General features: G+C 25.5%; 1 protein-coding gene across 1 annotated transcript; it reads left to right on the top strand.

Annotated features, from left to right (window-relative positions):
- The first annotated feature begins 637 nt into the window (after positions 1-637).
- LOC145974868 (aminopeptidase N-like) lies at positions 638-10,288 on the top strand. The gene is made up of 11 exons (XM_083104937.1): positions 638-1,143; positions 1,256-1,735; positions 1,873-2,059; positions 2,410-2,560; positions 3,943-4,024; positions 6,676-7,040; positions 7,635-7,912; positions 9,144-9,340; positions 9,517-9,852; positions 9,942-10,011; positions 10,157-10,288. Exons 1-11 carry the CDS (start codon positions 644-646, stop codon positions 10,286-10,288), a joined length of 2,778 nt encoding a protein of 925 aa, XP_082961063.1. The 5' UTR covers positions 638-643.
- Positions 10,289-12,432: the final 2,144 nt, after the last annotated feature.

Below are 12,432 nucleotides of genomic sequence, written 5' to 3'. Positions count from 1 at the left end.
TTCGAATGTTTGATACAATCTGCTACATTATCAAAATTTCTAATATTTGATGATATTTGATTTCCGTTCAGTGTTTGTATGTTTTTAATACATTTCTTACTTAAGGAACAGATTGATCTTGAAAATAACATGTTAGTAAACATATAGTCCATATCGTGTATAAAATCACGTTGTTCAGAATATACCTTCATTTCTCATACATTTTAATGCTTATATTAAATATATATATATATATATATATATATATATATATATAATATATATATACAGTCAAATATGTAATTTTACTAGGACAAATCTTAAAGATAGCTAAATTGAGATAAATAAGACTTATGTTTATTGTGCTTGTCTTACTGGAATTATCTAAATACATCCTTCATATCTCCTAATATTCCAATCCGAAAAAAATATTTCATATGTCGTTTTAATAATTTGTATATTTATCTTTTCTAATCATTCCTTTACTTATTAAACTGTATTATTTTAATTTCTTTTTAAATTAATCGTATTTTCTTATGAAGTGTTTGGTAAATTTTTTTGAACGTTTTTTCACACAAAAATCGATTTTATTGCATACTCTTTGCAAATACTTTTTTTCTTAATGAAGAAACGTTTTTTTATAGATATCCGAGTGAAATTCAACATGACATTCTTAAAACAATTATTAACTATTAGTATAATATATCTTGCCATGATGGCAATAGCGAGTCATGTGGATGATGAAGAATCAAAAATCAAAGGAATCGATGAAGAATCGAAAATCGTGCGCAGTGTATTAAACAATAAATCAAGCAATATATCAGATTATATACTTCCGACACATTATAACATAGAGCTAATGTTACACAATAATTATCTCCGTAGCAAATGCATAATTACTTTAAATATTTCTTATGCAAAACAATACATAAGTTTTTATGCACCGGATTCAGCGAGTATAATAGTATCGACATTAAAGAATAATAATGGTACGGTTTATGAAACAAACTCAAGAAATTTTATTAAAAACAATATTGTCATGCTCGATTTCGGTGATGTCTTGTTGCGAGGAATGTACGATCTGTATATAGAGTCTGAAATCTCAATTAATATCGTAAGGGAATCTTTCGGAATTCCGTACATAAACAAAGATGCAGAAATAGAGTAAGTAGAAGAATATATGAAATATCAAAATCAAATTGCACATTTGTGCATTCTACGCTTACAATTATCTAAAATTAATAATTACCTAAAATATGTCATTAAAATACGGCAGGTGGTTAATCGCAACAGGTTTCCCAGCGAAAAAACAGCAAATACTTCCATATTGGGACAAGCCAGAATTAAGAAGTACTTTTGTTATTTCCATACTGCATCATACAAAATACAAAGCTTTGTCAAATATGCCGATACGAGATAATATATTTATTCCCGATATTATGATGTGGACACGTTTTCACGAGACTCCTTTGATCTCCATAGATAGTGTAGCATTTCTGATATCCGGTTCTCATCCGATCATCCTCTCGGATGATGAAACATTTCGTTCATCCATATGGTTCAGACCACAATCGGAACCGCATTTAAAATTTGCGAAAACTGTTATTTCTTCCATTAGTGTATACATACGTAATTGGAATATTTGGAGGAGAGGAGTTACGCGGACCTCTGTTTCATTTGAGAGCAAAGTGGATCATGTCGTAATCCCGGATTTACAAAATGATATGGAACAGACTTTGGGTTTCATTTTTTATCGGTAATATATAAAGTTAAAAATATAGGTATATTTTAAAAATTATTTTAATTACATATTATATTGTAATTCATTTACGTAAGAAATTATATTAATATCCAAAATTTTTGATACACATTAGTATTTATAATTATTTTTAGAGAAGCAGATATCACTTATAAAGAAGAATTAGATCCTGTTGCATATAAAACGATAATTGCGCGCTTAATTGCACGTGGGATGGTACAAAAATATATTAGAAATCTGTTCAGACCAACTTACTTCTGGCCTCATACACGTTTAAACGAAGGATTTAATATATTTTATCAAGCATACATTAATGGCCAGGTTATTTTATTACTAACGCTATTTGAATACGCAGTCAAATGATTAATAGTTTAGCAATATAAATAATTGTTAAATATTTGTGCAAATATTCTGTTTTATTTCTTAAATATAAGAAATTATAAGAATCCAAGTCTCTAAAATTTCTAGAAATCCGGTGAAAGAAATTTAATAAGAACTAAATATGTATATGTTTTTGTATGAAAATTATCGCAGAAAAATTTACACACACAAACACACATACAAACTTTATTATTAACAATAGCATATAATAAGCTAATTTTGATATGTACCAAAAACATTTTCTTTTTGATTATTTATGATAAGTTATGATTATATCGAATTGATTTTAGGTTTTGTTAAATTCTCGAGAGATGGATTTGTTTGTAGTTCAAATTCAACATGAATTACTCTATCTAAATACTTATGTTGTTATAAATTCTACTATAGAATATAATAGTTATCCTGAAAATTATTTACAGTCTTCTCTCTCTCAAATCAAAGGTATGCGTAAGACACTGCATAATTAAACAATTAAATAATTATAAATTTCTGAATGTTAATTTCATAGAAAATGAGAAAAGTCATTTATAAACAAAAGACCCTGTACGATTCTTATGGAAATTGAATTTAGAAGTTTTGTGAAATTTGCAGAAACTCTGGAAATAAATAGTTTGTGGCAAATTAAAAGTCACATTAACCGCGATATCGTTTGATAGAGCCATTTCGTCGCTACAAGCGTTCAAATGTCGAAATAAAACGTTATTTCATTACTACTGAGAGAAAATAAATAATGTATTATTGAGTAGAATCACACACAGTTGATTACTTTTATTAATACATAGATATTATATTTACGTGGAAAATATGTACATAAATGTATATATAGAGTGTCCATAAACATCCCATATACTATATTTCAGAAGCGGTTCAAAAATTACGAAAAATCATGAAACAGGTGTTTAATTATTTTGAGAGGCTAGTCTTTTAAAGCAATTAGGGAAGTTGTATCCCTCTTCCATTCGAAGGGGGAGACTTAGGGGAAACTTATATAATAACTATACTTTCAACTAATTATATTTTATCTAATATCAAATGGCATGTTATGGCGACGACAGCGGCGATGCTGCTACACACACATTTTTTCCATGTTAATAAATTAGTAAAATGTATTAATATAAATGATCAACTGTGTATGACATTCTAATATATTATTTATTTTATTTAATATATTATTTACTTTTCCTTAATAGTATTGAAATAACGCCTTATTTCGATATTTGAATACTTGTAGTGACGAAACCACTTCATCAACCTTATGACATTTATTTTGACATTTTATAAATTTTTTTGTGTTTTCACGTAAACTATTTATTTCCAAAATTAAGGAAATTCAATCAAAATTCAAATTTCTTAGAAATTCAATTTCCGTAGAAAGAACGGTGCAAGGCCCTTCATTTGTAAAATTTAATATATTTTTTCATAATATTTGCAAAAACGTAATAATATCTAACTTTAAAATTAAATTTTTATATAATTTTTGGATAATTTTTTAATGTGTAATTTTTTTTAAATTATAACTATACATGTTTATCTAAGATTTCAAAAAATCAAAATAAAATATAAAATTAACTGATTCCTTATAATTGTCTAATTTATTATTTTTAACAAATTTTTAATCATTCACTATTTATCTATTATTACAAATTTTTTCGTTGAAATGTATTTAATAATTTTTTATAGCTACTTACTTTGATTTAATTGCACAAATTTTGTGTGTGATATATTTAGTTTTATTAGTTACAAATATATTCACAACCCTTTATTGCACATTTCAGTAAAGGGATTTTAAATATATTAAATTTTTTTTCTTTTAAACATTATAGGATCCATTATATGGCGCATGTTAGAACGAACATTACCACATGATATATTTTCAAAGGGATTCGTGAAATATTTGTATAATCAGTAAGTATAATGTATTGTAATGTAATAATATATACATCATAGAGGAAAAGGAAAGATAAATCAAAGTATAAAATAGATTTAATAATACATTACCAGTTTTTTAATGTTTAAAAGACATAGATATTTAAAAGCATAAATTTATACTGCTATTTTATACGTATGAATTTTTGTTAAGATTGAATTTCAACTTTTTTCTTAATAAATATATAATAGATATTCATATTTTCTAAATATCAAATAATTTAAATTGAATGATTTGGAGAATGCAGTTTTACAAACATAGAATATAAACACTCTAAAATCTTTGTAATATAAAAATTAATTTATTATTCATTCAGTCACGACGAATGCTAACATAATTATTAATAAATATATATTAATATATATTAAATAAAAATATATACATAAAATATAAATAAAATATTTTTATTAAAAATATATACTAAAAAATATATATATTACATATATGTATATATGTTTTTATTATTTCTTTATATGTTATAAAAATAATATGTATATATATTTTTTTTATTTTTATAACATATAAAATCCATGAATCTATCGTGTATATAATCAATAATTGTATATATTATATATTATGTATTATATACACGATAGATTCGTAGATTTTATATATATATATATATATATATATATATATATATATACAGGGTGACCCATTTTAACTTAGGCAGCCAAATAACTCGAAAAATAAGCAAGATAGAGAAAAATGTTTTAGACAAAAGTTGTATGGTTTCGAGGGGGCCATAAGATGGTATCATTGGTTTGACCTTGAAGAGTCATTTGAAAGTCACGTGAAGGTCACTTCAATTTTTTTAAATGTAACATCCTATATATTTTTGTACATTCTTGTAGCTCATCTCGAGAGCTTTCCAAAACACTATAATTAAGTACATTTTCGTTAAATACTTTTTGAGTTATGAGGCTTGAAATAATTTCTTAATTTTACATAAACCGTAAAATATCTTGTAAAATATTCATTTTTCGATTACCTTACCTTAATAGTTTTATGTACAAAATAATGAGAGGAATCAATTGGTGTAAAGAAAACACATAGTTGTTTCGAAGAAAAAATATGTAATTTGCAATTAACAATTCCATATTTTTTCTTAAAAACAACTATGTGTTTTCTTTACACCAATTGATTCCTCTCATTATTTTGTACATAAAACTATTAAGGTAAGGTAATCGAAAAATGAATATTTTACAAGATATTTTACGGTTTATGTAAAATTAAGAAATTATTTCAAGCCTCATAACTCAAAAAGTACTTAACGAAAATGTACTTAATTATAGTGTTTTGGAAAGCTCTCGAGATGAGCTACAAGAATGTACAAAAATATATAGGATGTTCCATTTAAGAAAATTGAAGTGACCTTCACGTGACCTTCAAATGACTCTTCAAGGTCAAACCAATGATACCATCTTATGGCCCCCTCGAAACCATACAACTTTTGTCTAAAACATTTTTCTCTATCTTGCTTATTTTTCGAGTTATTTGGCTGCCTAAGTTAAAATGGATCACCCTGTATACAGGGTGAGCCATTTTAATTAACGCACGGAATTATTTCGGAAACAAAGCATTTTAGAGAAAAATGTTTCAGACAAAAGTTTTATGGTTTCGAGGGGGCTATAAGAGGGTATCATTGGTTTGACCTTGAAGAGTTATTTGAAGGTCACATGAAGGTCACCTTCAATTTCTCAAATGGAACCTACTATTTGTCATTGCATATTCTTGTAGCTTATCTCGAGAGCTTTCCAAAACACTATAATTAAGTACCTTTTCGTTAAGTACTTTTTGAGTTATGAGGCTTGAAATAATTTCTTAATTTTAGATAAACCGTAAAATATCTTGTAAAATATTCATTTTTCGATTATCTTATCTTAATACTTTTATGTACAAAATAATGAAAGGAATCAATTGGTGTAAAGAAAACACATAGTTGTTTTTAAGAAAAAATATGGAATTGTTAATTGCAAATTATATATTTTTTCTTCAAAACAACTATGTGTTTTCTTTACACCAATTGATTCCTCTCATTATTTTGTACGTAAAAGTATTAAGGTAAGATAATCGAAAAATGAATATTTTACAAGATATTTTACGGTTTATGTAAAATTAAGAAATTATTTCAAGCCTCATAACTCAAAAAGTACTTAACGAAAAGGTACTTAATTATAGTGTTTTGGAAAGCTCTCGAGATAAGCTACAAGAATATGTAATGACAAATAGTAGGTTCCATTTAAGAAATTGAAGGTGACCTTCATGTGACCTTCAAATAACTATTCAAGGTCAAACCAATGATACCGTCTTATGGCCCCCTCGAAACCATAAAACTTTTGTCTGAAACATTTTTCTCTAAAATGCTTAGTTTTTAAAAGAAAAGGGGTGTACGTGTGGTCTAGGACACCCTGTATATATATATATATATATATATATATATATATATATATATATATATATATATATATACAATTATATTAAACTTCATAAATTTCTACTTCTGTAGAAGTTACATTATAGATTAAAATACGAAAATAAATTATGTGTAAATTATGATCTTTTTCCTTATTATTTATTTATCATTTTTAGTTTAGTGTTAAAATTATTATGATGTTAAATCTTATAGACTTAGTATGCCTGAAGCAACAACTGCCGATCATTTATGGAACGCTATGAAATCTAAGATGATTGAATTGAATTTTAAGTGTGATTTTAATATAAAAGATATGATAAATTCGTGGATTATGCAGAGGTATCCTTCCGTGTTGGAGGTGAAGCGAAATTACTCTACTTATCATGTAACTGTATCGGTACAATTTTACAACAAATTAGATGAAAAACAATATTATATACCTCTTACTTATGCTACGGAGTCGAATCCCAATTTTGCCATAACTTGGACAAATAGTTTGTTAACACCACGGCATTCAAAAATTGAATTTTACTTTTTTGAGAATAATCAATGGATTATTTTCAATTTACAACAAGCTGGTAAATACTGAATAATAAATCTACATCTATATTGCCTATTATATAATAATAAATTTACAATTATATTGTATATAATTTCAAGTATATATATTTAAATATGAAAATACATATATTTGTATAATTATTATATTGTAGTCGAAGCCATTTTATGTTTGCACTAAATAGCATATCCAAATTGTCAGAATTGTTCAATTATTATACATACATACATACATACATATATATATACATATATAAATATATATATATATAATATATCATATATATCATATATGATATCAATTTTAATTAAAAATATTCATAAGATGTATTAAATTTCATATATATAATATAAGATATAACAAAAGATATTGCAAGAATATTGAAATTTTAACAATATATTTGAAATTTTCATCTCTTGCTGTAATATGTAGAATTGCTGATACAGCCTTCATGTTACATAATAAAAACGGAAGATGCAAACATTTCTAATTATAATAATATATTTAATTTCGTAATATTTTTAACATCACGAAATATGTTTATAATTAATATCATTTTTATCATCATTTTAAAGTATTTAATAATCAACAAAAGTAATTTATTTTATAACAGGATACTATCGCGTCAATTATGATATTGCGAATTGGCGAAAAATTGCACAATACTTAAATTCTCAAAAATATAGTAATATACATGTTCTCAATCGAGCGCAAATCATCAATGATGCTTTTCATTTTGCGATAGAGAAGAAACTTGAATTCTCCGTATTTTGGGAACTCGCTTCTTATTTGGCACAGGAAGGAGATTATATAGCATGGTATCCTATGCTCAAAGCATTTGAATTTTTTTCGAACATCTTTCCATTCTTAAATTTTTATCCTGAATTTAAGGTATATATATAGATATAATTACATTTTTTTATAAAATAATTATCCATTACATCAATTATCTATTTTATAATACAACGATTTCATATCATAATAATGAATTCTTTTAAAAATAGATATATGTAGTGAGTTAAGCAAAAAAATTATTATACATTATTATTTAATTTTTTTTGTATCAAAATTCAGAAATTTAAATTCAAAAGGCGCTTATGTTACATATTTGTTATATATTTTTTCTTTATATTTACTACAATCACATAAACTTTAAATATTTCATCAAGTTATTTTTCTATAATAATAATACGTTAGTATTTACATGATAATTGTTGATCAATTGTGTAATTAATATTTAATTAGTTTTAGGAAATTATAGAACACAGTATATAACACAATTACCTTTCTTACATTAATTTTCTTTCGTAGTATTCGAATGTTTACGATGTTAAAAATATACAAACATTTTGCAGAGAAACTGATTTATATAATATTAAGATAATCTTTTTACATTATACAACACATAATAATTTAATATACATATAATAATCCACTTTTAAATGCTTGTTTTATAAAGGAAATTGATATTTAAAGTTTAAAATACTTAAAATCTATTTTTGATACGCCACAGATTTAAATTAAGAAAATAATAATTAAGAAAATAAAAATCATATATCAACATCGATACATCAATCGACACATCAATATGCACAGACTAAAATATATGTACAAAGTGTCTCGTAAAGCTTGATCGCGCGTGCCTCGACTCCTGTTTTTTCATTGCTATGCGACATTCGCCGCTGGCACACTTATCGCGCATATCCTACGATATAGTCTCGCGAAACGCACGCTTATTCACATTTTTAATTAATATTTCAATAATTATTACGAAAATTGTAGAATGGTAAAGAATCTTTCTGTTCAGTTTATTGCGTTCTACCCACTCAAGAACGTTAGCACAATCTTATGAAACACTTTATATAAAGATATGTGTGTTAACGATTCATTAATTGATATAAAATCCATACCTATTTAGATGATAAAATATATACACAATTATTCACACACAAATAAGAAATTGGTTAATCTACTTATTATGATATTGATGCTACGAAGTCACATAAATATTAGAGAAATATGAAAGAAAATTATTTAGTAAAAACGTTTATTTGCGCGTACATTATATCTGTTCTTGTAAATAATGAATTAACTAAATATAATGATAGTTATTAAATTTTAGGGAGTGCTAAGGTTTGATTTTATGCAGAAGTTTAGATCTAATTATTGGAATCTGTATGACGAAAGTTACATCAGCGATTATGCTAAATGCTTAAAACAAGAACTCGCAAAGTGGGAGTGTATTATAAATGAAAATCCTTGCGAAGAAAAGTCTAAGCGTCATTTGAAATGGCATCTAGCAAATCCTAAAGAAAACAAGTACTTCTTTTCATAATATTTTATTCTTTTTCTAGGATTATTTTTTTAATATTCTGCATATGTTTGAGAAATTAGTTATCACTTATATCAAAAAATTATTTATAAAATACTAAAGAAACTATTAACACAATTTCGATTAGAAAATTTTTATTTCTTTTCTGGACTGTCTTCTGTAGACTTTTGCCTGGTTGGAAGAGGTGGACATATTGCAATGGTTTGAAAACGGCAGATCGTGATACATGGAATAAAGTTTTTAATGATTACATGAAAGGAAATGATGAAATATTAGAATGTTTGGCTTATAGTAAAAATTCTGAAATTATAATCCATTATTTAGAAACTAAAATATTAAATATTTTACTTAAATCTTTGTATAATGTATCTGATATTCAATGTGAATCGATAAAGCGAGCTCATGCCTTAACTGCTAATATTTTCCTTTCTGTTCTTGAGAGGAATACTAAGTACATGCTTACAAGTTTATTAAGTAATTACGAAACAATAATACACAGGTGACGATATTATTTAATAAAGATATGCTACACATAGATGTGAAGATTTATTGTACGAATTAGTTATAATATTGTTTTATTCTTGATAGGGGAGTCAATGAGATTGTGACATTAATTATTATAATTAACAATGCGTATTCTAAGGAACAGTTGGATGAGGTAAATTTTAAATGGATCAGATTTCTATATTTTATATAATATTTTTCTATAGTTCTGTTCATAATGATACTCTGTATGTGTGACAGTACAATTATTAAATACGAAATCATTTATTGATAATAATTATTAAAATAATCCATTTTAGATAAAGGAATTTGTAAAAGAAGGACTCAAAAGTTCAATCATTTCAATTACCGATATTGAACAGAAGATAGGAACACGCTGGTCGGAAATAGAAGAGCAGACAAAATATTTTCGATCCTTATTCAAAAATTGAATAATTAGATTTCTAAGACATTAACTATTTAAAAATTAAAATTATAGAATAAATGATTGTAATAATATTTATAAATGTATATACTTAATTATTCACTAATGTCATATAAAAATTAATAATTGTTTAATTGTATTTTATCAATATAATATTAATTGTACAATATAATATTAAAAATATTGTACTGCATAATATTGTATAAAATTATTATATTACATTACAATATAATTCATATTATGAATATTATGTATATTTCTAATATTATATTATATTAAATATTATATTGTGTTACTTTTCTGTATTATTCTGTAAATTTAATACATAGATGTTGATTATATATTTACATGTGTTTATTTTACACAGATGCATACATATACACGGTGTTTCCAGTATCTCGCAACAAAGTAAAACCATAAGTAAATATCGCTAAACTGAACTAAAAAATCTCATATCATTTTGAAAACCACCACGTGATATTTCGAGACATTAATTAAAAATGATCGGCCAATACATGCAAGTATAAGCGCGATTATAATTCTTCAATTAATTTTCTCTCGCGAATAGTTTCTTAGAAAAATTGTCTTTATAAATAAAAGCTTCATATACGAAAATGGAACAAAAAACATAAACAAGTTTAAACTTATTGACTTTCTGTTCGATATGTAAGATATCCTGTGCTACGTATAATCAAGACGTTATTTATACAGGGTTTAGCAAAAGTGTGGAAACCCCTTAATATTTTGAGAAATAAGCATTTAAAAAAAAAATGTTTCATACAAAAGTTATAGGGTTTTATGTGGCGCATTACACAAGCAACATTATTATGACCTCGAATAGCGTTGTCAAGGTTATGTGAAGGTCACCTCCAACTTTTTAAGTGGGACCCTATATGCTTTTACATATTCTTGTAGCTTATCTCGAGAGCTTCCCAAAACACTATAATTAAGTTAGTTTTCATTAAGTACTTTCCGAGTTATGAGGCTTCAAATTATTTCTTTATTTTACATAAACCATAAAATATCTTGTAAAATATTCATTTTTCGATTATCTTACCTTAATACTTTTATGTTCAAAATAATAAGAGGAATCAATTAGTGTAAAGAAAACACACAGTTGGTTTTAAGAAAAAATATGTAATTGTCAATTGCAAATTACATATTTTTTCTTAAAAACAACTGTTTTTTCTTTACACCAATTGATTCCTCTCATTATTTTGTACATAAAAGTATTAAGGTAAGATAATTGGAAAATGAATATTTTACAAGATATTTTATGGTTTATGTAAAATTAAGAAATGATTTCAAGCCTCGTAACTCGGAAAGTACTTAATGAAAACTAACTTAATTATAGTGTTTTGGAAAGCTCTCGAGATAAGCTACAAGAATATGCAAAAGCATATAGGGTGTCCCATTTAAAAAGTTGGAGGTGACCTTCACATAACCTTGACAACGCTATTCGAGGTCATAATAATGTTGCTGTGTAATGCGCCACATAAAACCCTATAACTTTTGTACGAAACATTTTTTTTTAAAATGCGTATTTTTCGAAATATTAAGGGGTTTCCACACTTTTGCTAAACCCTGTATAACACTACGTACCTTCAATATACTGTCAGGTATGCCAACAGAGCCATCAGTTTATGATAGTCTCTTGAAGCGATAAGTTCGCGATTGAATGCTTTTGTTGTTAAATCTGATATTAAACCTGGCTAATTCAACTAGTAGGATAAGGCATTAAATATATAATAAAATATTTATCTTTCTTTCTTTAAATGTGCATACAAAATTGTGTGGAGTAACAGGTAACGCTTTTATTTTATAAAAGACTTTCTCTTTTATAAACGATTTTCTTTAATTTTCAAATCGACTAACTCATTTTATTGTAAATATTATTTTTATCTTTTGCATACATTACAGTGTTAATAGAAATGAAGACATTTACGTTTGTACTGTAATAGCATGTTTCGACCATTTTGACATATAGACAGTGTAAAATTTATAAGCTAAATTTCTTTTTGACATTATAAAATTATTGTGTAATTAATTTTATATTATTGCTAGAAAATTATCTAAGCTATATAAAATAATATCTCATTATCTAAGCTATAAAATTATCTATCTTAAAAACGTATATTATTACCTGTGTTT

Source organism: Camponotus vicinus, unplaced genomic scaffold, assembly GCF_025532165.1.
Source record: "Camponotus vicinus isolate PSW18456_S1 unplaced genomic scaffold, iyCamVici1.0 SCAF_7, whole genome shotgun sequence".
NCBI classification, from domain to species: Eukaryota; Metazoa; Arthropoda; class Insecta; order Hymenoptera; family Formicidae; genus Camponotus; species Camponotus vicinus.
The sequence above is the reverse complement of the archived record's forward strand: the minus strand, read 5'-3'. Positions and strand labels throughout refer to the sequence as shown.